This window comes from Hemibagrus wyckioides, linkage group LG11 (genome assembly GCF_019097595.1).
Source record: "Hemibagrus wyckioides isolate EC202008001 linkage group LG11, SWU_Hwy_1.0, whole genome shotgun sequence".
Classification (NCBI taxonomy): Eukaryota; Metazoa; Chordata; class Actinopteri; order Siluriformes; family Bagridae; genus Hemibagrus; species Hemibagrus wyckioides.
In genome coordinates this window covers 20,080,719-20,107,703 of record NC_080720.1, presented here as the reverse complement: position 1 = coordinate 20,107,703, position 26,985 = coordinate 20,080,719, and the positions used below count along the sequence as shown (strand labels likewise).

General features: G+C 38.2%; 3 protein-coding genes across 9 annotated transcripts in view; 2 read left to right on the top strand and 1 right to left on the bottom strand.

Annotated features, from left to right (window-relative positions):
* The window catches only part of pltp (phospholipid transfer protein), a 15,126-nt gene extending 5,294 nt beyond the window's left edge, over positions 1 to 9,832 (top strand). The window contains exons 3-18 of one of the 4 annotated variants that reach the window (XM_058402755.1): positions 689 to 814; positions 969 to 1,085; positions 1,178 to 1,277; positions 3,137 to 3,262; positions 3,442 to 3,597; positions 4,241 to 4,304; positions 4,398 to 4,461; positions 4,596 to 4,687; positions 4,782 to 4,958; positions 5,030 to 5,089; positions 5,573 to 5,737; positions 6,091 to 6,158; positions 8,507 to 8,549; positions 8,660 to 8,723; positions 9,209 to 9,285; positions 9,371 to 9,832. In XM_058402755.1, the coding sequence (XP_058258738.1) occupies positions 974 to 1,085; positions 1,178 to 1,277; positions 3,137 to 3,262; positions 3,442 to 3,597; positions 4,241 to 4,304; positions 4,398 to 4,461; positions 4,596 to 4,687; positions 4,782 to 4,958; positions 5,030 to 5,089; positions 5,573 to 5,737; positions 6,091 to 6,158; positions 8,507 to 8,549; positions 8,660 to 8,723; positions 9,209 to 9,285; positions 9,371 to 9,445 (1,443 nt within the window). In that variant the 5' untranslated portion in view covers positions 689 to 814; positions 969 to 973 and the 3' untranslated portion in view covers positions 9,446 to 9,832. Of the gene's footprint in view, positions 1 to 632; positions 815 to 968; positions 1,086 to 1,177; positions 1,278 to 3,136; positions 3,263 to 3,441; positions 3,598 to 4,240; positions 4,305 to 4,397; positions 4,462 to 4,595; positions 4,688 to 4,781; positions 4,959 to 5,029; positions 5,090 to 5,572; positions 5,738 to 6,090; positions 6,159 to 8,506; positions 8,550 to 8,659; positions 8,724 to 9,208; positions 9,286 to 9,370 lie in introns of all 4 variants that reach the window. The other 3 variants (XM_058402756.1, XM_058402754.1, XM_058402753.1) reach the window with 3 other exon arrangements.
* On the bottom strand, positions 9,783 to 21,851 carry ctsa (cathepsin A). 2 transcript variants are annotated; one of them, XM_058402751.1, is made up of 15 exons: positions 21,040 to 21,851; positions 19,200 to 19,360; positions 18,918 to 19,029; positions 18,648 to 18,698; positions 17,448 to 17,534; positions 17,106 to 17,261; positions 16,902 to 16,993; positions 16,355 to 16,439; positions 16,174 to 16,265; positions 15,574 to 15,652; positions 14,504 to 14,652; positions 14,273 to 14,348; positions 10,992 to 11,081; positions 10,806 to 10,907; positions 9,783 to 10,702 (listed from the first exon to the last, which is right to left on the bottom strand). In XM_058402751.1, exons 1-15 carry the CDS (start codon positions 21,142 to 21,144, stop codon positions 10,619 to 10,621), a joined length of 1,521 nt encoding a protein of 506 aa, XP_058258734.1. In that variant the 5' UTR covers positions 21,145 to 21,851; the 3' UTR covers positions 9,783 to 10,618. The 2 variants fall into 2 exon arrangements, with proteins under 2 accessions (XP_058258734.1, XP_058258735.1); XM_058402752.1 differs by lacking the exon at positions 21,040 to 21,851 and adding an exon at positions 19,511 to 19,668.
* The window catches only part of ncoa5 (nuclear receptor coactivator 5), a 13,735-nt gene continuing 7,044 nt past the window's right edge, over positions 20,295 to 26,985 (top strand). The window contains exons 1-5 of one of the 3 annotated variants that reach the window (XM_058402748.1): positions 20,295 to 20,476; positions 22,628 to 22,939; positions 23,163 to 23,270; positions 25,065 to 25,119; positions 26,156 to 26,359. In XM_058402748.1, the coding sequence (XP_058258731.1) occupies positions 22,777 to 22,939; positions 23,163 to 23,270; positions 25,065 to 25,119; positions 26,156 to 26,359 (530 nt within the window). In that variant the 5' untranslated portion in view covers positions 20,295 to 20,476; positions 22,628 to 22,776. The remainder of the gene's footprint in view (positions 20,477 to 22,627; positions 22,940 to 23,162; positions 23,271 to 25,064; positions 25,120 to 26,155; positions 26,360 to 26,985) is intronic. The other 2 variants (XM_058402749.1, XM_058402750.1) reach the window with 2 other exon arrangements.

Below are 26,985 nucleotides of genomic sequence, written 5' to 3'. Positions count from 1 at the left end.
CCTCCATGTTACATAATGTGCTAGGGCGCTCTCTCTCTCTCTCTCACACACACACACACACTCCATGATTATATTCAGCTATAGAGGAAGAGAGACACAGACGTCAGCCATTAGATGCTCAACCAAAAGGCAAGGAAAAAATCCTTTTGTGAGTTGTCCGTATTAATCACTCTGGTGCGCACTCGTGCAGTATTGTTTAAAAACACTGAGTGCTCCAAGATACTTGGATTTAAGAAAGAGCTGAGGGAAAAGGGCTTTGACGTCATTAAGGGTAAATGCTATGTCAGTGTGCAGGGAGCTGAGGTATGAGTGCTCAGTTTATGTGTGTGAAGCTGATTTTCAGCTACATGGTATGCGTTTGTTTTGATAGGGCATTTATTATGATTGGTTGCTTGATTTTTACAACAGTAATCAGCATTGTTGTGAAGAAAACCGTATGAAACGGTAAATATGGAACTAAACATCTAGAGAGTCAGAAAGAGCAAACTCTGAACCTTTGCTGGTTTGGGAAGATGTTCAATTGGAGTATACACACAGGACAAACTAAGAGAACAAAACATAATGCTGTTTGTATTATCTAAAGATAATTGAATCAAGCAATGATTTTATGTATTTACATTTCTGGCATTTAGCAGACACCCTTATCCAGAAGGACTTACATTTTTATTTCATTTTATACAACTGAGAGATTGAGGGTTAAGGGCCTTGCTCAGAGGCCCAGCAGTGGCAGCTTGGTTGAGAGGGGATTCAATCTCACAACCTTTTGGTCAGTAGGCTGACGCTTTATCCACGAAGCTACCACATCGCTGTCTAGGTAACACAATTCTTAAATCAGTGGAATATATACATCCATTTCTTCATTGTGTTTACCCTCTTTCTTTCCAAGAAGGAATTTTGTGAAAGAATTCCTGTCTTTTGGTCTCACTTTGCTCCCTGTCTGTCATCCCTTGTTCCAATGGTCCATTAAGGCAACATGGGGCTCTACAGAATAGCCGTCTTCATCTTCCTTCTTCCACACGTAGTACAGATGACAGAAATTTCTCCTGGGTTCAAAATCCGCATCACGTCCAGAGGACTGGAGTTGTGTAAGAAAAGAGCATTCCCATTCTAATCGATTATTCAGATCGTTTGGACGCGATCACAAAAGATTCACACGGCCTTGTTGTATGTTCTTTAGTGAAGTACGAGACACAGAAGTTTGTGGAGCAAGAGCTGGGAGGTATCACTATGCCAGAGATGCATGGCAAGAAGGGGAGTCTGCAGTATTCCATTACAGAGTGAGTTCCAACTCCATTCAATCAGTAACACTTGTCCAGTCTAATATAGACATATGTCTCCAGTCAGAGATTGAAATTTGATAGCTGAAATCATGTTAATATGCAAATCAGCACATTAACTTCAAAGCCTAACTTTCACTGTCGATCCTTATCCTTATTTTTAGTTGTTTGAATATAAAATTGTTGCAGCTTAAAAAATCGATTTTACAGCCAAAAATCCAAATGGTTTTTAAGATGTCACACAGCATATCTGTCAAAGATTTGTTCGCTAAATGTGGCTTGGAGAGACATTTACACTTGAACATGAGGTTGTGAAGTTGTCTTAAAAAGTGCTTTGGGCGATCCAAAAAATCCGTTTTTATTTGCATAATCTCCCTAGAGATATAGTCCTGCTGCTCGCATGAATCAACAAAGTGTCAACAGAGTCTAGGACATGTTTTACCATAATTGGTTACATACTCACTGTGCACTTTAATAGGAACACCTGTACAGCTGCATTTTTATGCAGTTATCCAATCGGCCAATCATGTGGCTACAGAACAATGCACAAAGTCTTGGAGATACAGGTCAGGAGCTTCAGTACTTAATGTTCACATTTCTGTGACTTTGTTTGTGGCATGTTAATACCAGGTAAGCTGGTTTTTTAGAAATTTCACACACAACAGTCTCTAGAATTCAGCTGGATGGAAAAAGAAACATCCTGTGTGCAGAGGATCTGCAGTCTGAAACACTTTGTTGTTGAGATCAGAGGAGAATGACCAAGCTGACAGGAAGTCTACAGAATCTCAAGCACACTTTACAGCCACATTAAAACCAGTAAAGCATTTCAAAACATGCAACCCATCAAACATTGAGACAAATGATCTACAACAGCAGAAGACCACAGCAGGTTACACTTCTGTCAGCCAAGACAAAATTCTGAAGCTATCATGTGCATAGACTCACTAACCTTGGATAGTTGAAGACTGGGAAAAAAAAGCCCTGGTGATTTTTTTCCCCTAATCTTCAGCTGGGTGAATCTGTGCCCATGATGATGCCTCAAATTTCTGTTACTGGCTAACAGGAGCATAACCCGACGTTGTCTTCTGCTGTTGTAGCGCATCTACTTCAAGGTTTGATGTTTTTTGCATGCTGATATGCTTTACTGCTCACCACTGTAAAGAGTGAGTTACTATATCCTTCCTGGACTTGCACCTGCATGACTTTTACATGATTGATTGATACATGATTGATTGATTACTGCATGAATGTGCGGGTGAGCAGGTGTTCTTAATATAGTGGACAGTGAGTGTATTATATTTACTTTTATTGCTTCATTGTACCAGAATTCTACTGCAAAATGAAATGGAACGATATTATTAATTTTCCAATATTAAATTCACACACAAAGGATCGGAGATGTAATCAGATGACAAGTGACAAGTCAGATCTTTAAGCCATGAGTCTTAAAGCCAAAGTCATGAGCTATGAGTATCACAGAAAATAATATGGGTAAAAGCTATTGTTAGTTTAATAAGTCGATAAGTCGGCACATATGTTCATTTTGTTGGTGAAGACTAAGATGAAAATGTTACAGAGCAATAAGAATTCACCTGTGTAGTCAAAATATATGGCATATGATAATGACATTTTTGAAAGTGAAAAGAAAATAAGTCAGATAACAAGTGGACAAATCTTTATCCAAAAGTCAGATAAAAAAGTCAGATAACAAGTGGACAAATCTTTATCCATCCACTGTGTACACAACTTAAGGCTTTTTTAGAATAGGCTTTATTTGTTGTAGTCAGCTAGTCTATTTTTTTTAAAGGTGCATGATTAACGATGAAGCTCCTGCTCCTAACCCTGTCTCTGTCCACCAGTATAAAGATTAAAGAGCTGAACCTGACTGCAGATCTGAGTTTCCAGCCTGTAGATGGACTGCTGTTTGATGTGCAGAACTCATCTATTACCCTCAACTTCCAGAGACGTGTGATCTACTGGTTGTTGTAAGTTTGTAAATGAAATGCTTGCATCTGCTTTTGTCCTTTTGTTTAACTGAGTTGATAATCATGAATTAATGCTCCAGCAAAATTAAGCAGGAATATATGTGCAAAAGTACCTACTCACAAATCTGCAGAGAATTAGGTGCAAACCTCAGCTGACAGACTTCTCTTGTATCTATCAGACAGGATGAGGGTTCCATCAATGCCTCTGCAGACGGTGTATACATCAACACAACCCTCCATCTTGCCAAGGATGACGAGGGCCGTCTGAAGATCGCCAATGTTAGCTGTGATGCTTCTGTTGCCAAGATGAAGGCCAAATTTGGCGGGACTTTTGGGTACTGACATATTAATACCTTTATAGTTCCTTGTTTTACGGTCTATTTTTATATTATAGGCATGGGATCTCTCTCTCTCTCTCCCTCCCTCCCTCTCTCTCTCTCTCTCTCTCTCTCTCTGACCTGTCCTAAAAACTTTCTCATCACAGACATCTGTTACAAAGCACTGAAACCGATACTCATTTAATAAATGTTTAAAAAATGTGTTTGCACAAAGCTTCAACATAACAAATTCAAATTTTATTTAACATACACTACCAGTCAAAAGTCTGGACACACCTTCTAATTCCATGGTCTTTCCTGATGTTTATTTCTTTCTACATTGTAAACCAATGCTGAAGGCGGCCGAATTTTAATCTCTTTATTATTAGGCTTAGATCATGTGGCACATCTACTAATCCATGTGAATGAGCAGTTACTATAGAAATGCACTGGAATGAGTGATTTAATAGAAATTTGTGATTTGTCTTAAAGCTGGAACTACTGTCAGAGCAGCTGTTGTTTAAAAAACAAAAAAGAATCACAATTTTCTCACTACCAGATCTGAGAATTCAAACATGCTGCAGTATAAATACTGATAACAAGTAAAAAGTCTGAAGGTTCAGAAGCATTTTCATTTTAACATGCATCTTCATGTCTACAGGAGGGTTTATGACTTTGTCGCCACTTTCCTGACCACAGGAATGCGCTTCATATTGAATCGGCAGGTTAGTTTTCATGCTGAGGAGCAAGTTATCAATTTCTAGGTAAGTTCTTTGTAAGGGAAAATAATATAAACATAACTTGTATACTTCTTTTAGATTTGCCCTGCTCTGAATCACGCTGGTCTAGTGTTGATCAACCAACTGCTGGAGACGATTCCAGGTCAGACTGCACTTCTGACTGTGTTTTTTTTTTAAATATACAAATGGTCTTGTTCTCACGCATGTTTGTGATCTGTGTGGAAATGTGTTGGGAAAGATTCAGAGTTCTAAACACGAATGTTTGTGCTTGTGCAGTGCGTGCAGAGGTGGATTATTATGTCGGCATTGATTATTCACTTTTGAGCGACCCAGTGGTTACTAGCACCAGTCTTGATATGGACTTCAGGGTAAGAGTTTTATTACCAGTGATGTTAACTGATCGATTATTAAAGATTTTTCTGTTTTGATTGGAATTTCCTGAATGAACCTTTCTTTTCGTAGGGGATGTTCTATAACTTGCAGAACAAGGATGACATCTTGGAGAATTATTCTGTAAATCCATTGTTGAACAAATACAACCGCATGATCTACATGGCTCTCTCCGAATACTTCTTCGATAGTGGCCTCTACTCATATTTCCAAGGAGGGGTGTTCAATATGCACATAGCTAATGAACGAGTAAGACATACACACAGGAATATATTAGAAAGAGGAAAAGGACCTTGAGTAATCTCTTGAAATCTTTTCAGATGCCAAAAGACTTAGAGATGCTTCTCAGGACCACCTACTTTGGAGCGATCATGCTTTTGGTGAGAGATTTCTAAATGTGTTACTCCCGGCTTTTTTAATTGTCCAAAAATGTTTTGGGGTGTTCATGTTCAACATTGAACGTCTTTGTCATGTCACACTACACAGTGGGGAATAGATAGTTAGATGCGCCAAGTGCTTGTTCATAAGCATCTAAAATTTAAAGTCAATCAACTATTAAAATTCTGTCTAAGGTTATCCAAACAAAGGTACAAATGCCTCACACTGACTAATTTTATACCAGAGTCTCTGTGATAAAATAAATCAATTGTTTATGCTGATTGAAAATGCCTAATCAGTTGATTTTCATTCCACTGGCGCAATGGAATGCCAGTGTACTGGTAAAAGGAGTTAAAAAAAGTGGTATATTTTCATTCCAAAACCCAGATACAAACTTTTGCACAATATAATGGAGTGCACCAGTTATAGGCATCAAGGAAGCCAGAATCCCAACATCTAATGAAGTAATTTTTTTTCTTCTTCAGAATCCTTCTATGATGGATGCCCCCATCTCATTGGAGCTGGAGGTAACATCGGCTCCTAAGTCTACCATCAAGCCATCGGGGGCGACAGCAACTGTACACGCTGGTGTCAGAGTGCTGGTTCTTCCTGCAGGAAAGCCGCCTATTCAGCTCAGCAGTATGACCATGGTATGGACTTCTCATAATACACATGAATCATAATAAAAAAAAGGGGGATTGAAAAGCAGAGAGAAAAATGTGAAATGCAGTACACAGGTGGCAACTCTTCCTGGAAGTTCTATTCTTTCTATTCAGATTACTGATATGGCTTAGGGCTTAATTCAACACACTAATCACAGTGAATTGCAATGCAACTGGGAATTGCAGCTGCCTGTAACTGCTCTTCTGTCTGGCACAGAATCTTCTCCATATCCTGGTCTAGTATAATATGAAATGTTGCCGGTAAGGTCACTGTAGTCACAACTGCTCTGAAACAATTTCACTGCTTATCTTATTGTAAATGGTTTGTATGTGACAAATAGGAATCCAAATTCAATGCTAAGGTGTACATGAAGGAGAAGAGATTGGCTATACAGCTGGACCTGAGAAGGTACATGAAGTTTAAACATTCTGCCATTTTTCTTGGGGTATATACACATATACTATGTACACTACATATACAGGAAAATATTCAGACCCCTTGCACTTATTTGTGTTATAGATTTCATATTAAATGCATTAAATTTACTTTACAGCTTTGAGTATTCTTTAGTAAATCTTTAAAGCTGGATTTAAATTCCCATTCTTCTTGGCAAATCCTCTCAAGCTCAACCAATTAGATGTCTATGAATCTTCAGGTCTTTCTATAGATTTTATATAGGTTCACTCAAGAACTTCTGGAGACTTGTCCCAAGGCCACCCAAAGTTGTCATAGCTGTATGCTTTAGGTTATCGTGTTGAATGGTGAATCTTTGTCTCAGTCTGAGGTATGCCCACTAGAACAAGTTTTCTTCAAAGAGAGTTCTGTCCCTGTGCAAAAGTAATGTCCATAGAAATGAATGTGGTTTGCCAAGGGTGGACTGGAAGAAGTCAACCATTTGGGATGAACTTGTACACTCAATGTGACCCAGGCCTCCTCAAACATAATTGTGGCTGAATGCAGATAATCCTAACCACACTACAAAATCTAGGGGAAAACCTTCCCAGAAGATTGGAGGATATTGTAACAGAGATGTAGAGACTAAATCTGGATTAGTATGTTCAAAAAGGTGTGACATTCAGGTGTCCACAAACTTCGGACACAGTTGTTTTTGTTATTTATTATATCGTCAGCCACACATTCACTTTAAATGTTTTTGAATGTGTTTTGACTTTTTTCCCCTATAAATATGACCAAAAAAATTATATATTCATAAGCATAAACAAATGCATAACATATATGAAATATGAAACTGACAGGAAAAAAAGTATTTGGACATTAAACTATATATTTGTAGTCCTAAATGTAAATCATACAAAATAAATGTTCTTGTGCAAATTGCACCAGATATCATAATAAAAGATGTTGGTACTGCCGCAAGCTTGCTCATTAGGGATAAAATAGTAACTTTAATTTCAACTTTATCATTTTTTTTCCTTCTCTGTTTCTATACTTCTGTAAAGCTGCTTTGAGACAATGCCCATTGTTAAAAGCGCTATACAAATAAATTGAACTGAATTGGTACCTGGGAAGATTTTATGAAACAAGTCGGTATAAAAGCTTCCTGAATTTCCCTGAGGGACAAATTGTTTAAACAATAAACAAGAAAATACTACAGAGTCATAGCAAACACCTTGAATATCCCTGTAAGTACAACTAGTTTGACAACATGCAGGTGTAGAAATCATCTGAGTCTCTAAACCCCATGAAACAGCAATACAAGAGAAATAAAGCACTGTGATGCATATCATTGCATTTAGACAAATCAGAACTTCTTTGGAGCAATATACTTAAAGCAATGGCATTAATTCAGCTCATCATATTAGGAGAGAGTAGAGTTGCATGTATGATCCCAAGAACACTGTACATAAAAAATTATGGAGGCATGAGCATAGAGGGAAATTTAAGCTCATGATCCAAGAAAATAAATCTACAAAGAAGATGGATGTTTCAACAAAACAATGACTCAAAACAGACAGCCAAAATAACTGAAGAAGGCCTTGCATGGACCAGCCTTGAAGTATCTCGACTTGAATCCCAGTGAAATTGCGAGTTCAGCAGAGGGACCATTATAACCTTGGATAATTGGTGATGGTTTGCCGGGAGGAATGGACCAAAATTGAACCATATTGCTACAAAAACCTAATTCATTCTTACCCATTGATAAGCTTTGCAACAAAGTTCTAGTGCTGCTAATTTGTGGTGACCAGAAGATTTTTTTTCCTGTCAGTTTTGCTTGGGGTGGTGGTAGCCTAGAGGGTAAGATGTTGTACTACTCACTTGAAGGTTGTAAGTTTAAATTCCAGGACCACCATGCTGCCATTGCTGGGACCCTGAACAAGTCCCGAACCCTCAGCTGCTCAGTAGTATAAATGAGATTTTTTTTTTTTTTTAAATATAGCTTTGTTTGTGCTTATAAATATCTACTTTTTTTTGTTCAGAATTTAAGTACGAAGTCAAAGATATTTTGTGTGTGAATCTGATATGGAGAAATGGAGTGGAATTATGTTAAATAGCAAAAGTGTCCTAAATACTTGTTTCCCCTCAGTGTTCTTACTTGATAGTTCAACAATACATTTATAAATTTGCAAGCACTTTGAAAAACATGTTTTCACTTACTTATTATGGAGAATCTCAATGGAAAAAGTACATTCGGTTCATTTCTATTTACATTTATAACACAATAAAGTGTGCAACATGTGAAGGAGTCTGAATATTTGGATCACACATACAGCAATTAACACGTTTTCTGTTTTTAGGTTTAAAATCTTTTCTAACCAGTCTGCTTTGGAGTCATTAGCGGTAAGACACCGTTTGATGTTTAGCGTACTTTTGCTTTAACTTATTTTGTGAGAACTTAAGAATAAAATTCTGTGTTCGATGGCTGCTGTCTGAATCTTCACGGTGTGCAGCTGATTCCACTGCAAGGACCACTGAAGGTTCTGCTCCAAGTTACTATCGTGCCCATGTTAAACAGTAAGTGCAACATAATGTCCATTCCTAGCCTTCAGTGTGTTTTATTGCTCTTCACTAGTAGGGGTGTTACACAATGCTGCTATCCCTGTATGTAATGGTCCTAATATGAATATCTGGAACTAAATTCAGATTGCTTTTTAAATACATTTTGAAACATTAATTATGAACCCTATATACCCCATAGTTGATGTCAACTAGAGATGTACTCAGGATTATTTTATTACATTACCATTTGTTATTTTTGTTTATTCTAGCTTGTGTTATTTCCTAACAGGTTCACTTGACCCACATTATTAAAACTAGTTCAATTTAAACTATCATAATAATAAAGGCAGATACTTAAGAAATAAAGGATTCCTTTATTTACATTCCTAATGTTTGCATGCCAGAAATTTACCTCTGCACTGGACCCTTGTAAATGAAAATGTTTCTTTCTAAATAGTTTATACTGCTGCTTCATTTTCTTCTTTCACTTCCAATGCAAGATTACACTAAAAGAGGCGTACAGATCCCTCTGCCAGATGGAATCGACCTCATCGAGGACGTGGTCGAGTATCACGATGTAAGTTATGACAAATCTGACCTTTCGCCAAACTCGGTCTTCACTACAAACTTTAACACTCACTATTTACTCTGTAATCTAACAGGGCTACATCACTATTGGAGCCAATCTCCATTTCCGAAGTGGTCTGAAGGAGCTGATTGAGAAGAAGTCATCTTAAGAGCCTGACATATTTATCACTGTTATTTTAAACTTACTTTCTTATGTACTTTTAATAAGTGATTGCTAAATAGTCAACTTCACACCAATATTTTATCATCTGTACCAGAAATGAACATGGACCCTTCCATACCATGTGTCCTTGGCAGTAGCTACAGTTGATGTGTATTTTGTTGTAATAGAATTAATCACTACTGTATTACTTAAAAATATGCAGCTACTGCACACTGGTTAAAACATATTGTGTAGCCTTTGTTAATGGAAGACTTGTACTGGTGTAAAAACCTGAAGTTCAAGCATTTTGTCCAGAAATATCTTGAACAAGAAAACGAGGCAAATATTTCTCCATCATTTTAATGTAATTAAAAACAAAGTAAAAAAAAAAAAATGTGTAAAATATGCCATGTTGACACACCGATTCTAGATTATGAAACAGTAATTTTTCCATACCACTATAATACTTACTAATTGCTTTTAAGTATATTGAACAACCTTTCCACAGAAGAGACTCCAAAGTGGGTTGGAGAGTTGTTTTCTCCCTGTTCATGACACTACCCTAGTAATAAGCAACTTTTTACTTGAAATAATTACACATTTTTCTGACTACTGACTCATTTCAGAAAATGTTTATGGTGTATCATTTTGTCCATCACTAACTAAAATTAATTTCAATATAGAGGAATTTGGAAAGAAGAAGAAGAACAGACACTGATTGTAAAGGCACAGCAAAAAGTTCTTTCAGAAATTCAAAAGCAATTAAAGCAACCCTGAGCAACTGGAGAAAACTAGGTCCACATGATTCCTATATTCATTTTGGTTGTGTATTTCCTCTTGTCAGATGAAATACGAATCCCTTTTTCCCCCCCTTGTTAAAATGTCATTGCAGCTACCTGCTAGATACAGAGAATCATCTGAAAAGTTTCAACATTAAAAACTATACTAGTCAGTCCAGAATGTGCTATTACAGTTGAACCCCATGTAGTCACTTGAAGCTAAATGGTATTGCCAGTCTTTTCAACCACAGTTACGAAAACAAACAAAAAAATCTTTAAAAAAAAAGGTGAACACATTCAGCCAATATACACCATCAAAATTTGATTACTCCAAAACACATTAGAGTGCTTCACAGTGATTCAGTGCAAACTAAGCCAACAGTGTAAAATGTGTAGGAACATTAGAACGGCTGTTTTGTGATGAAGCGCTGGAACATGGTATAGGCTGCTATAGGCTTATCAGAGGGGACCATGTGACCAGAACCCTGAAGAACAACAAGAAAAAAGTAAAATACAAATCTGAATAAAAACCACCTCCATCTGAATAGAAAAACACTTTAATCAGCAAGCAGCATTTATTAAACTTACCTTGACAGTAAGGAAAGAGAGATTTGTGAACTCTTTGACAAATCCACCAATCTGCTGTGTCTCACCATTGTAATAGAGCCATGGCCTGCGCTGAACTGTGACCTGCCACAGAACCGCTCACAATTACTTCCTCTGTGGTGCCAGTGTGGGAAATGTGTAGAGTAGAAATGTTGAGAGGAAACTTACCTCCTGTTTAAGGGACTCAACAAACCACTCATCACCAAGGAAATTACAGGCCATGTCCACATCCCCGTTGTACACCAGCACACGGTATTTCTGTAAAAGATAATGTTGTGGGGTTACATTTAGTTTGTACATAATAAAAATATCATTAAGCTTGGCAAACCATATTTGAAGAGGTTTCATGTTGTAAGATTTCTTTTCTAAATACAAGAGCATTTAAAGGCATATTTGGAAAACACTAATTAACTGGAGTCAGTTCTGTGTAATAGTAGTCATAAAAGCATTGTATTCATTGTCCTACTGAAAAGGAGTTGACTTAAGTGAGTGCATCCAATTGATCCGCCATGTTTATAGCTAAGTCTTAGCTACATGGCATTTTCTACAAGTAGTGCTGCCACCTTGCAGCTCTTGGGTCCTGGTTTAGTACCTGGGCTCAGATTAATGTTGGTGCAGAGTTTTGCCTGTACTAATGGACTACCTCTGGGTTCTCCAGATTCCTCCAGCTCCAAACATCCAGCTAATAGATACACCGGCTACACCACGTTACCCCAAGTGTATTTTACAGTCCCCTCTGAAACTATTGGCATGACCAATTTGTATTGGTCTATACAACCAAAATCATAGAACCTTTTGCATCAGACCAGGCAATGTTTGAGACAAGCAAAAATATAGGAACAGATATCTTGAAGTAAATAACATTTGATCTTAGTTGCATATTTCTTGCTTGCAATAACTTCAAGCCTGACTCACAGAGGTCACCAAATTGTTTGTTTCCTCCTGTGTGAGGATTTTCCAGGCTTTTACTACAGCCAGGCAGTTTCTCCTTTCAGCCTCTTCTTCAGGAGGTGAAATGTTGCTCAGTCAGTTTAAGATCTTTGAATTAGTGACTGACTTGCCCAGTCTAAAACCTCCTCTTTGTTTCCACAGAAGTTGTCTTTCATTGTGTTGTTTGTGTTTTGGGTCATTGTCTTGCTGCATGATGAAGTTTCTTCTGGTTAGACTGGATGCATTTTTCTGGCAGACAAAAGGTTTGAGTTACACCATCAATAAAGATTACTGAATCTATTCTATGCTAGTCCAATCCATGATACTACCTACAAGCGGATTCTTTCTTTGGACACTTTAGCCTTTCTATCACTTTATAGAGGTTAATCTTGGTCCCAATCTTTTGTGGCTCATCTCTGTATTTCTTCAGAGATTCCCATCTGGCTGCTGGTTACTGCTGAGGAGTACATCTAACAGTATGGCATCTATATTTCTGCTCTTGAAGAGCAGAAAAGTGATGGATTGCAATATCTTCCCCCTGCTTTGCAAAGGCTGTTGATGTTGACTGTATTAGATTTGTCTTTACAGCTCTCATACGGTCATCAGCTGTTTTCCTTGGCAGACCTGTTCAGATTCTTTAGCTCAGAACACCAGGAGCTTCCTCCTTTTTCAGGACATTCCAAATTGTTGTACTGGCTATCTTAAATGTGCAATACCTCCAGGTGATTTTCCCCTCTTTTTTCAGCTTTAATACAGCTTGATTTTCTCCTGTAGACAGCTCTCTGATCTTCATTTTGGCTTATTTATTATTTAGGAAGGATAAATCTTTACATGTGAAACTGAAGGCTAAAACCAAGAGCTAGATGTTCAGAGCTATTTATTGTTTAAACAAATCAATCCAACAGGACACATCTGGGTAAACAAAAGAAACCTGTCAATGTTCCAATAATTTTGCTCAGCTAAAATTGGGTGGCCTGATACAGATTGTGCCATGTTCTTTTTCTTTACTTCTAAATACAAGGAAAGCTGAATTTCTAAACACTCTAAAAAATGTCTTTGGTGTAGAGCACAAACAAATGAAATGGCCTTGCCATTCCAGTAGTGTCAGAGGGGACTACAAGTGTGTGAATGAGTGTGTACTGCACCCTCAGATGGACTGGGGTCCCTTCCTGGTATTCCTAACATGGGATAGACTTGCCCTTGCTTAGTTACAATCAAGGCATCACTTTCATTTAGCTGTTCACTGTTCTCTGGCTGAAATAATGACTATCACATTCATGCATGTGTGTGTTCATGAACTTGTTCTTGACAATATTAGCCTGACTGTAAATGACTATTCAACTATCGTAAGTGTTTTAATGGAGAAATGTGGGTTTTGGCTCAATTTTAAAAATCGTTTCTGTACAGATAGTGGTCAAGCTATTTTTAATTTTTATGCATGTTTGCTGCAGCAAGGCTCAGTGGGCATTGGTGGCTCAGTGGTAGGTTTCTTGCCTACCATGCGGACAGCCCGGGTTCAGTTCCCAGCCACTGCCCAAGCACGGATAAGATGGGAGGGTTGCGTCAAGAAGGGCATCTGGTGTAAAACCTGTGCCAAGTTGTTCTGCGGACCAGGTGGTCCGCTGTGGCGGCCCCTCACACACAGGGAGCAGCTGAAAGATCAACAGCTGTAGCAAGGCTGAATTTTATGCTTCATCTAGTTATTTCTATTATAGTAAAATGCTGTAGATCCTCTACTTAATATTTTTTCAAGAGTCCAGCTAGAAATCTGCTTTGATTTGAAGAAATACACTACCAGTCAAATGTTTGGACACACCTAATTCAATGTTTTTTGTTTAGTGACTTATTTTCTATATTCTAGAACAATACTGGAGATTTCAAAACTATGAAATAACACACATGGACTTAAGTAATCCATATGTAATGACAAAAAAACAAGAGTCAGTTGTTATTTTAAGACACGAAAGTCAGGTGTTCTGGAATAGTTCTTGTAAGAACAGTATTGTCAAGTGCATGTGCAAAACCCATCAAGCACCATGATGAAACTGGCTCACATGAAGACCATCCCAGTAAAGCAAGACCAAAATTTACCTCTGCTGCAGAGGGGAAGTTCATTTAGAGTTACCAGACTCAGAAATCAGCAATTAACAGCATCTCAGATTAGAGCCATTATGAAAGCCTTACAGAGCATCAGTAGCAGACATATCTCAATATCAACTGTTCAAAGGACATTATTGTGTATTTCGGCCGCCTCCAGCATTGTTTTACAATGTAGAAAGAAATAAACATCAGGAAAGACCATGGAATTAGAAGATGTGTCCAAACTTTTGACTGGTAGTGTACATCCAGGTGGCCAGATATGCTGGCATTTCAGTGTTAGCTGTTCATTAGCGTGGTAACATTATACTATGCCTATATCAAATAGTATCAGCTGGTACGCATGTCTGTATCAGAACAATTTACAATTATACAAGCATGGTATGTCAGAATGTATATGGATGCATTTCTAGCCAACTCACCAGAGCTCCGAGTATCTTCAGGTACTGCTTCTTTACATCCATGTAGAGACGGTTATAGTTAAGATTAACCTCAGCACTGTGGACACCACAACAAAACCTCTTTTAAGCAAAGTTATTTTGACCATTATTTAAAAAAAAAGAAAAAAAAGAAAAGCCATCTTTGCACAGATATCCTTCAAGTTCTCTAGTATGGTATTAATAAATTGATAAAAGTATAATGTAGAAAACCACCTGCAGATATCCCAGTCAAGTGCATCAGGAGAGATGTGGAGAGCAGACTTGACATAGGGGTTGTTCAGGTATGTAGCAGACGGGGTAGAGTTGACACAGGGAGGGTCAAGCTTTAAGGTTTTGAAAACAGAGCCCAGTGCTCGTAGTTTCTACAACAGAAATGAAGTTGCTGCTTAGTGGGCTTGAGAAAGCAAACACTTCATAACAGGATAAAATGTATTAGGATTAGGTAGCAAGACATTATAACAAGATTATTGCATAGTACTTTTCTGATATCACAATATCCTTTTAGTAACTGTTCTTTTCATAAACTATGGTACAAAGTATTTTACTTTGTAAAACGTTATAGTAACTAATACATTTTACAGTTTTTCCAACAATTTTTTTAATATAGTCATTAAATATCAACTCAGCAGCCACTCATGACCATAGAGTTTGTTGGGGCAGTATAACTATGATGTAGCCTCAAACAAAGTTTTAATATTGACTATAATCTTTGGGTTACTTTCTAGTGAATTTAGAGTAAGAGGCTGGCGAGTGGCAACAATTTACAGCCATCCAGCATACAGTCTAAAATTGAATTGTTTTTTTTGGGTTTTTTTTTTTTTTAAACTATTCAATATTAATAATTGGGGTTAAAACAATTCAGGATTCAGCTACATTCATACAAAAGGAAAAGACCTGAAAACTAGTCAATAATTGGCCATTGGAAAGTGTAAACATTTTCCCGCCCTCTGCTTCATAGCTAAAATTATGTGGACAGTTGACCATCATGCCCATATGTGCTTGTTGAACATCCCATATAGCCCCTCTTTGCTTTTATAAAAAACATCTCTCTTCTGGGAAGGCTTGTCCTCTAAATTTGGGGTACATCAATAGGAAACTGAGCCACAAAAGCATTAGTGAGGTATTGATGTCAGGTGAGGACGCCTGGGGTGCAATCAGTGTTCCAGTTCATCCCAAAAGGTGTTTTTTTTTTTAAAAGGGCAACACTACTGTTAGTCTAGAGTTTGATTAGTAAACACATATTAAAACATTAACAAATCATAGCATTCAGTGAACTTGGTTACCTGGTTCCATAAGTTAGACCAATTCAGGTTAATGAAGTTATTTCCCAGGTCACGAATAACAAGGCGTCCATTTTCAACGCTATAATAAGAGTAGAGGAAAAAGGCCAGGAATTTATCATGTTAGTTATTTCACAGCACCATCCAGAAATGATCATTTCTAAGTTTCAAAGTGCATAAACATAATGAGTAAATATTATAAAGCATTAATGAACAACAACAACAACAGCTGACTACATACCTATGTAGCAACAGGACTATTAGGGAATAACTAACCCTTAACTATTTTTTTTAAGCACAGGGACTTTTTGAAACTTTTTTCTCCCTTTTTTGAGAAATCAAAAGACCATAGCCACCACTGCACTGAAATTCCCCAGATTGGTGTTTTGAGAAAAAACAAAACAAAATAATAATATAGATAATAAATAATAATAGATAATATAAATAATAAAGAAAATAAATCAGTTGTGTCAAGATCTGGAGACAGTTAAGGCCACACATTCTGTGCCTCTATCATGCGCCATCACTGGGGATGTTGTCATCCTGGATGAGAGCACTCATCAGACTAGAAATGTTTCATCACTTCACTAAGCAGATTCCTACCTTGTACTGTAAGGAACTCCACCAGCACAATCGGCATACAGGTTATAAATGTTAAGTCCAGAACTGTAGACAATTTGCTGTGCTTGTGATACCTACAATGAAAGCCAACAAGAGTGCTTACACTAAACAATAAAATAGCAGCAAGGAACAGATTATAGATACGAGACAGAGACACACTTACTGGATCCAAGCATGAGGTATCAGGATTATTATAGAAGTTACATTGTCCGTCTTTACAGCAATACTTCTGCAGAGTCGCCCATAAACTGAGAGAAAGAAACAAGGCATTAGTGACACCTCGGAGAGGGGCAAATAATTTATATTATCCACCAAGAGCCAATCAACACATGAGAATGAATATATTATCCTATTATAGAAGCAGACACTAAAGGAATGCTAGTCAAATCTGAAGACCAAAGTTAATTTGTAACCTGGAAAAAAATAAATAAATAAAAAAGCTGCACGAAAACCAAAAGCCAAGGAACACTTCCTATTCAAGCTTTCTGACCAAGCATGTGACCACTCGTGAGATATACTGTCAGTCACATTAGTCATAGCTGAAAATAACTGTTAGTCATACAAGTCATAGCAGTTTTGGTCTAGTGCTTCTTTTGTTAAAATAGGTTTATATACCAACTCAATCCAATAAAATCTGAACCAAATTAATTGCTTGCTGGACTTGTTAAAGGACAATACTGTCAAAAGAAGAAGCATGGGGGAAAATAAACCTCTCTCCAAGCAGTCCATGGTAATTTGCAAAATAGACAAGCGAGTTGTCATTCAGTTCATAGCTGGACAAGCCATTTCCAACAGCTATACCCTAAAAAAAAAACAAAAAAAAAAAACACCCACACACAAAAGCTTGGTTAATTCACCAACACCATGACCTTAAATGACAAAATCCACTCAAAACTAATCTGAAAGGCACCAACCTGCAGGTTGAGGCTACTGTCCTCCAGAACTCTCTCAGCTAGTGTAGGAATGTAAATGCCTCCATAGCTCTCGCCTGTGAGAAAAAGCTCATTCTTGCTGTACTCTGGGAAAAGTCGGAAAAATTCCTTGAGGGCCAAGTAATTGTTCATGGATACCTAAAAGACACATGAGAAAAGAGTGTTCAATAAAATAGTGACACACACACACACACACACACACACACACACACACACACACACACACACACACACACACACACACACACACACACACACACACACACACACACACACACACACACACACACACACACACACACACACACACACACACACACACACCTCCGAGTCGTTGGTTGCGTATTTCTTGTCATCAGAATAGGAAAATCCGACCCCTGCTGGTGACTCCAGGTATAGCACGTTAGCAATCTGCAAAATATGATCAGCTGATTAGAAAAATTCTAGCCCTTGATTGCTTAAATTAATACAACAGGAACTGCACATTTCAAGAGGACATTTCACATTTCAACAAGATCCCATGTGTTTTTATTATGGGCATCCTGGCCTGATCACACAAAATAAAATTCGTACAAATCACATCATTTATGTCAGGTATTATAAAGGTTTGCCAAATAATTCTCCATTTCATATACAATTTAATGCAACAATTAAAACACTGAATTGTGCAGAGTTAAAATTGAAAAGCAAAATTTGCATCAGAACTAAATGCAAAACAGAACTTTTATACCAGTTATACACACTATACTACTACTCTTAATTTCCCAGATCTGACTGCACAGATGGTGTGGATTTATTTTCTTTAACAGCAGCACAGAGAAGATTGGCAGCTCACAGGTGTATAATAAAGCTACATCTGTAGCATCTAATTCATGGGGACTGATGGGCATATGATCTGCACAATTTACAGCTAATAAACAGAATTCAAAATCATGTTATTAACAAATGACAAAATGTATGTTCATGAGAATATGAAGATTTCTGCAAAGTGCTGCCAAATAAATATTTATAGAAAGAAGACTATTGTCTACACTTTGTACGAATTTCTGGTTTTCTGGGGGGAAAAAGCCTTTTAAATTTCTCTGCAACGAGACAAGTTTTTCTTTTTGGTATAAAGTACTGTAGGTGCAAACAGAAAGAGGAAATTCTTGTGCAAGTTCCACAACAAAAAAGGTCACTGTTCAACAGCATGAACTCAAACTGTATGTCAGCATATGAGGAAGACATGTAGTATACCATCTACTGTCGGTGATGGGCTCAAACATCATGAAGTTCATTAATCTAAAGATTATTTTCCTATACCAGCTTGCCCTGTAGTATTTTATTCCTTACATATTCACTACGGAGTGCTTTAAACACAATAAAACCATTTAACAAACTAATCATAGCTTTTTCCACCCTTTCTTTAAACTGTGCTTCAGTACCGTAAACATGACAATTACTCCCATATACTGACAAGTCATTTACAACACTGGGAACATAATGAAGGTTTCACGTCTGTTTCAATCAATCACCACTTCATACCATATTCCATGAATAAGGGTTGTACTGTAGAGTAGCACCATCATCCTGGATCTGGAAAAGAAACAAGATGATATAAACCTGGAAATGTGCACACAATAGGATTATTTGATTATGAAGTCGTTTTGATAACCGATTCAAAGCTGGCCCAGCGTTTGGTATTCGCCAGACATAAGGCTAATCCAGGAAGTGGAGGCAGATTTAAGGAAGTCCCCAAAAGCACAAATCAGTTTATTTCCTTAAGGTTGACATTACCCAGGAATCAAAGCTCACCAGAAAAGGGCCATGTTCCGTGAGCAGGCCATCCAGGGAGCTACAGCCAGGTCCTCCATTCAGCCACAGCACCACCGGGCTGCTCGCCGGGTTCTTCTGAGACTCCACAAACCTAAACAGAGCCATGTTTACAACCACCATTAAATCCCACAGCATCGACTTTGAGCCACAAACTAAGCTTTCTTTTTGGTTTGTTTTTACGAAACACCAGCATATGGCTCGCACCCGGAACTCCTGTGATAACTGATATCAGAAGAAACAAAAGGTACTAAATAAACGCACCAGTAGTGGAGATGTTTGTTGCCAGCCACTGTAAAGTAGCCTGAATACTGTTTGAAGCTTGGCTGTTTGGAAAGCCCGGGGAGAGACTTAATCTCATCCGCAGCTGGAGCTCCCAACACTCCCAGTGCTCCCAACAGTAACACAAGTAGCGTCGCATACATCTGTAGAGCAAGAGTGTTGCCATGTTTATCCACAAAAGGCAAAGCAGTGAACAACCCAAACAGCACAGAAATTCATTTCACAGACTTTTATAGCCGCTAACAAGCGTAATTCGATCCCAAAAAAGTCACCGAAATGTAGCAAGCTCTTACCTTTACACCCGTCCACAAGTTTCCCCTAGACTGCCGCATAAATACAGCCGTGAGATCACGTGACACCACACTCGTGATCAAGTCACATTGCTGCGAAATCACCGCAGCTTCAAAGTAATGGTACAACTCAAGATAACGCAAGTTAACTAAATTTCTCTCACCGCATACAGATGCTCAGTGACACAGGAATGCAAAGTCAATAAACACAGTAAATACAATAAATGCATGCATTAGACTACAAATTATTTGCAAAAATATTTCAAATAGTCGTGGTTTTTTAAATAATACGGTGTACACTGGTGTCCTGTTTAGCGTGGGCTTGCATTGTGCATGCTTTGTATTTTGCCCTAGACATCTAGTCCTGTCTACCTAGCTGCTGTAGTGTTATGAGTTACATTATGGATTGATTTCTCAGGAAAATGAGTTGAGTTATATGGATGAACGGCAATAAAAAGCGTCTGGACTTCACCTGAAACAACACAGTAACACTATCCACTCAGTATAAACAGTATTTTAAGACTGTAACTCTATTAATGGCCACTAGCACTAGTGCAAACATGGAAAAAAATGTAATTATAACTAAAAAGTTTTAGTTATTAAATAATTTAATAAACTGTGTACGATTTTTGAACTTTTGTTTTGATTAGCTTCACTGGAACTAGAAGTAACACGGCTTGGAAATGACATTATATATAATAAAGTTATGAAGAGAATCTGTAGTTATTTGGGGTTCAACACGACCCCGAACCACGCTGGCTGAACTGCACTGCGCATGCGTGTGTTACCTACACTGGCATACAGTAGACCTCCGAGCTGTGGTGATGCGCCGCCTGCGGATGTAACTTGAGTGGTTACCGTCCTTTAATCGCCTCTGTGTTTGGACTTCACTTCACAGAGCGGTTTATCGTCGAAATTCGAATCCTGACTGTGAGGGGCGAGGCAGTTCAGCAACAACTCATGATAAAGGTAAAAGCTGCTTTCTTATGCAATAAAAAATTTAAAACGCATTATTGCAGTTTAGCTTGACCGACTAGTACGAATTAAGTTACCTATGTACCTAGCCTGCTAGCTCTAGCCTAAGTGGTGTCATTCTGCAACTTAGTAAACAATGCTAAAGGCTATAACCAACATGTTACTGTGTGGAATGATCGTTATGCACCTTTTACGCGTTTATAAACTTCAACGACTCAACAACGGTCAACAATAAACAGAAACCTTGTTTTGTTTCTGTAGTGCGGTTAAACAACATGGCGCCCTGTTCGCGGTTTGTTTTTACCGGCGTGGACGCGCGTGCACATTTCACGTCTAATCACATTTCTCAAATCTTCTGCATTTCATGCGATTTCTTTCGCCGTCGCGATCATTGTAGTTAGCTGGATTTGCTGTATTGTGCACCAGGCCCAGCTAGCACCTACGGCTGTGATGCTTTTGTGATACAAAATGGCGGACCATTTGCGCGAGACCAAGCTAAACCACTGGGAATTAATAAATAAATGAATGAATGGAATGAACAAATAATGAACGCTCACCGTTTGCTCCTGTCCTTTAACTCGTCTCTTCACCCAGCTTGCATTTTTTCGGGCTCCTTTTTGCCCCTCGGTACTTTGGACTTCGACTGGATTTGGGGATTTCATCTTGCGACAGCAAACAAATAAATTCGCTACATCAACGTGTTCACACTGGAGCTGCGCTTGTTTTAACGGGGTTTGCTGAAATCTTACCAGTTCGCTTAATTTTTAAAGGAGATTTTCTAAAAACACACGTAGCTCTACACGTGCATGAAAATGAAATGCTTATTATCAATATGCAAATTAACCAGGGCCAATAGTTAACAGATTTCCAACTGCTCTCTTAAACTCCCCCTTAAGACCTTTTTAATTGAACATTTTACAATAACGTATTCATTTTCAGTGCCATTACATCTTGGTTAGACACTAAGGATTGGACCGTCCAAGCACAGAGCAATACACACACACACACACACCTACACCTAGCAGCAATTACCATAGCCAGTCCACCCACATGTTTTTAGGAAGAAACCGGAGAATACTGATAAACACCACACAGGCAATAACCTGAGCTCGAGATCAGATTTGGGCAATGTCCACACTAATTCAGCTAACATATTAACGCGACGTTTCAAAGAGCTGGAAAGTAAATGAATGCCAGGTGGAAATAACGCAGGTCAAAGGGCCTTGCATTTTACTCATGCTCAGTAAAGGGACATAAGCGTTTTCAGACGTGTGGATGACCAGCTTTTTAGATGAAAAGGTTTTCAAATTTATCTGGATTAGTGTAGATGTAGCTTTGGTAACAGCAGAGCTGTGAGGCTGTTGATATAACACAAATATTTTGAATAAATATTGCATATTAAGTGCATACAGCACACATGGTCTTGTCTTCATATTCAGTCTCTTATGTTTAAACAAAAACAAAAAATTGCTGCCATAGCACAGAAATGAATAACTTAAAAGTACCTTACACCGTTCATTCCTACTGATGGGATTATATAACACTTCTCTAATCATTTCCAGGCGAACCGCCTGTTGTTGAATCGTCATGGGCTCAGTGATTCATTGCTGACTTAAACGACTTTCTCCATCATAACCTTGTGGTTTCAGAAATGGACTCCATTGCTTGGGACGTTTGGGGAGCATTTTCAGATTTTCCCCATTGCTTTTTACCATTTTCCACATCGCATTTTGGAAGTACACCCGCATTTAGTTGATCCGATCGTCTGTTGTTATATTGGCTTGTGGCTGTTAGGCTGCGATTGCCAAAGCAACACAAGGAATGAGTTAGTCTGCGTGCAAATTATGGAAACTCAAAGCATCTCAGAGTATGGCCACTTGCGTTTCATCTGTCTCAAGGTGGACATGCTGCAAAAAACAGCCCCGTTGCAGACTTGGAAGCATTAAGCTTAATACGGTTCAAATTTGGTTCTGTGAATGTGAAATAAATTCACTGATGCAGTTACTCAGGTAAAATAGCATTTGAATTTCTAGTTCTAGTAAAATTTCTCCCTAAATGTTGCAGAGTACTTCACTGTGTTTTCAAAAAAATTTTATCTGTGGAATTTCTCTTTTCTTCCCTATGTTGATGCCCTGGCATTTTCAGGACCTGGGGTGAAATAAATTGTTAAAAGAAAGAAAAAATAAAATCAACAAAAAAAAAACAAACCTAAATTGTATACACCCTTGTATACAACGCCATCTCCAAATTCGTCTTGAGCAAGTGTTTGCTAGGAGCCTGAAGCAAATAGCATCATGTCGCACAGAAGAAGCCGAAGTGGTTCTCCACCATCTTACGGCACCAACAGCAATGACCCTCGTGACCTGGAGAGAAGGATTTTTGTCGGCAATTTGCCCACTGCACATATGGCGAAGAAGGATATGGAAGACCTGTTCAGGCCATATGGGAAAATACAGGGTTAGTACCCAATGTCATATCCAAAATAATTATATCAACTGAAGAATAATGGACTTTGGTATTTGAGTCTTCTAATGAAAGAGGACATCTGAAATATCATTTAAGAATTAAGAATTAAAGAACAAAACATAATATGGACTCGGATGTATAAATAAAGACCATTGTTTCCCCCGCAAATCATCCAGAATCATGTTTTCCTGCGTAAAACTGTTCCTTTTTGCAGCCTTGTCCCTGTTTCGTGGGTATGGATTTGTGCAGTTTGAAAGGACGGAAGATGCTGAGGCAGCTAAAGCAGGACATAACGGTCGGATTTATAGAGGTTATAAACTAGGTAAGGCTTTATAAGGCTAATACCACAAACTGCACTTGTTATATGTTGCTTGTTGACTAACTGGGCTTTTTTAGCCATAGCTGTCAGGGCATGGTTTTTATGATAATGATTTTATTGGATACGGTAATTGTAAGCAGACTTAACGTGGAGTTTGAAGGTGCAGTTTGTTTTATTTTTCAGTATTATGTCTAGAGGGGTGGACAATTCATAAATGTATCTGAAACCCATCATGCAAGTGAAGCAGTCTTTTTGCCTAGTCTAATGTCTTTCTTTGCACAGAAGATGACAAGGTTAAAAGGGCTTGCTAACATAATGTGTTAATGTGGTCACTAAGATAGTTGGTTAAATGTATTGATACAGATAAAGGAAACAAATCGGCTAACTAAGTCATTCTGCAGTTGTTGTGGTTGGGCAGGGAATACCTGGGCAGGATGGTACACCAGGACTAGGGATGGGAACTTCTGATGTAATGTTTGTGCCCTTGACCAAAAACTCAATGAGTGTTGGTCCAGTGTTTGGTTTCGAGATTGGGTGATCTGTCCTCACATAGTATAAAAAAATATTATTTGAGTATGGTCAGTTTCTTTAAATTTCTCCTGATATGTTTAACTGCAATTTGCTAGTATGACCTGCATGTTCCTGATTTTGTAAAGGTCACCTGTTATTGGCCTTTTTTGTTCCATCATGGGCCAGATTGTGCCTCTGCAGGTGTTTGCAGAGCAGCAGCTGAGCAGCCAGGGAAGTGATTCTTCAATTTCTTTGTCTAGAAACTAGCACTTACTTTCACTTATATAATGTGATTTGCTTTGCCATGTAATGTATTTGGCTAGTTTCTTTTCCTCCCTGCATTTAAAATCTTTCTGGCCCAAAATTAACATCTGTTGCACATAGTTTAAGGCACTCAGAATTTCAAACTGCACCTTTAAATGCGTTGTAACCGGTCAACAGTTTCTGTTTCCTCTTGTACACTTATCACTGAAGTCTGCAAATTCCTAAGGAAGTAGTGTGAAATTTTAGTTTAGTTTTGGGTTGATTCTTAGCTTTAAGCAGCCCAAATTCTCCAGTTTATAAAATTCCAGCAGCAGTCATTACAGGACACAGATACAGAAAAGTCTGTTACAACCACCATTTATCATAAACTAAGGCAAGTTATAAGAATCTGGCCCTAGTTGGTCAAGAGTATTAATCCATTCCAGATGTTTAATAGACATGGTGGAACATTTATTTTTAGCTTAGGAAAGCCTGTATATTGTGTATTGTGTATATGGGGGAACAATACAGAAATACATCTGAAATATCAGTGAGTATGAGTTGATCATTAAAGTAAGTGTTATAGTCTCAGTGTGAGTGAAAATCCAACCAAAATTCTGAACGCAAAGTGGAAAGCACCTGCATTATTCCAAAATCTGTGCTTTTCTTTCAAATGTACAATGTTAAACCTAACCAAAGCATTTTATAAAATAAACAGCAGAATAAACTGATGCTTCTTTACGGTGTTATAATGCATTGTTCAATTAGCCTACTTGTATTATTCCAAATAAAAAAATTGGCTTCTTTGGTCTTGTTTAGCTTAACAATTGTTTACTGTAGTTTTTGATTAAGATGTGGACCTTCCATGTCATCTTTGAGTTTATTATTGTATACAGAAAAAAATCTTACCTTTTGTAGTAAAAAAAAAAAGAATTCCTAATTGGTTTATTAAAAGCTTTTAAAATTTAGTGAGACGCTACCTAGCTTTGTTTTTTTTTTTCCTCGAAAATTGATGTTTGAACCTTCGGATTGGTTTGTTTTCAGATGTAAATATGGCTGCGGAGAGACGGCAGAAACCCAGGTCAAGTCCTCCACGCAGGTAAAGTAATGTCAGGAGTCTGCTGCGAAGGTTTCGGGTGACATGTTTCCGGTAAACTCGTTTTATCGCCTCCTTCAAACGCATTTGCATTTCTGGACAACAGCGGCAACACTCGTTACAGACAACAGAAAACATGCCGAATTTATGCTATTCTTCAGAATGTGTCCCTTTGAATCATCTTTTATTGACGGGTATTTAGTTGTTTGTTGAAATAAAGTTGAAAGGCCAATCTAAGACTATTTTGCTTGGTGTCCTTGTGTCTTAACAGTGTGTTATTTATTTTGTTCAGACTGCATTTCAAAAATTGTCTAACTTTCAGAAACCATGTCTTCTCTTCATCTGTTAAACCCTGCATCAAACGGACATTTGCTGCAAATAAATAAATCATTTGAACAGGTCTCTTAAGTTTTAACTTATGATGTCATTGTTATATTTTGCAGTGTTGGGCAGCGCTGCATAACAATTGCGCCAAGACGTTGCGTTTGATTTTGCATGAAATAAAATTAATCTTCGTCAAACGTTTTCGGAACATCATCATCACATTTTATCGGATATTCATTTTATTTTCAAAAGAACGTTTTCTGTTATGAAAATTTGTTGGATTCTTCTGTGCATTTGTCATGAGAATATACTTAATATTCTGGTCGATTTTGTGCAAGACTTGTAAAACCAGTACTGTAAAATGAGCAAATTTGACAAAACAGAAATTTTCCTCCGACAACGTGCAGGAAAATACTAGGGGGGAAAAAACTTCCCTTAAAGATTCTAGCTTTTGCACTGTTTTTTGTACACTTGACTGGTTTTGAAGAAAATCTTCCGGAAGCTTCAACCCCACCACCCAGTACTACACCTGGAGAAGTTATTTTGGCAGTCGGTTCCTTTCATAATATCTATGCCTCTGTATTGGGTAAATCATCTACTGAGCATTGTTGAAAATTTTAAGGGTCAGTTTAATCACTGATTCTGAGTGTTTTATAGCATTAAATGTGTAAATCTGATGCAGCCAAGTTTTTGACTGGTTATTTTGTCCACATAGGCCTGCTGGTTATGGGGACAACAGGGAACCCCGTCTCCGTTCTCGATCCCCAGTGCATGGTCGAGACTCCCGCGACAGCAGGGATGGCAGAGACGTGAGGGAACCTAGTCGAGAACCCCGGCCTGGACCACCAAGGGATCATGATGATGAGCGCTACAGGGGCACAGATGGAAGAGTTAAAGAATCTCGAGAAGCTGCTTATAGGTAGATGATCTTTAATTTTAAAACCTGTCATTCTGCAAGACATTTTAGATGAGTAGGTTTTAGATGATTTATATATATATTTTGATATATATATATATATATAATATAGGGCCGTGCAAAAGATCGAATTTAAAGTTGGATCGCGATTCTCATTCAGGTCGATCTCGACGATAAGCTGAGGGAATTTTTTATTCGATATGGACAGGTCTAGCAGCCAGACCCCACAGCGGAATCAGGGAAGGCTGGGCACTGCCGTGTGTTTACAGTTACCGCCCACTTGTTGAGGGAGCGTGAGAGGAGGCAGCGTTAGCCAGCCAGTTCGCTGCACTAAAAAGGACTAAAACGAGAACAAGTTGAGTGAGGCTGGGGACATTTGAAGTGATGATGAACTTGGGAGCGAACTCGTTTTACCCTCTCAGGGCAGTGGCATTGTTGATAAAACTTCCCAGGCTACTTCAGTAGTATGGAAATGATTTGGTTATTTGAAAACGGACGCGGAGCAGATCAAACCAGTCTGTAAAATATGTCAGCGGTCAGTGTTAACAAAGACAGGTAATACAACCAACCTGTTTAATCACCTCAAAAGATACCACCCTTATGAACACAGAGAGCATGAAAAACCGTGC

Excerpts from the sequence above, each read along its gene's own strand:
- ctsa (XM_058402751.1), bottom strand. The coding sequence starts at position 21,144 with ATGAAATCCCCAAATCCAGTCGAAGTCCAAAGTACCGAGGGGCAAAAA. Across the intron at positions 16,266-16,354 it reads ATACCTCATGCTTGGATCCA|GTATCACAAGCACAGCAAAT; the intron begins GTAAGTGTGTCT and ends CTTTCATTGTAG. Across the intron at positions 10,703-10,805 it reads TCTCTTTCCTTACTGTCAAG|GGTTCTGGTCACATGGTCCC; the intron begins GTAAGTTTAATA and ends GTTGTTCTTCAG.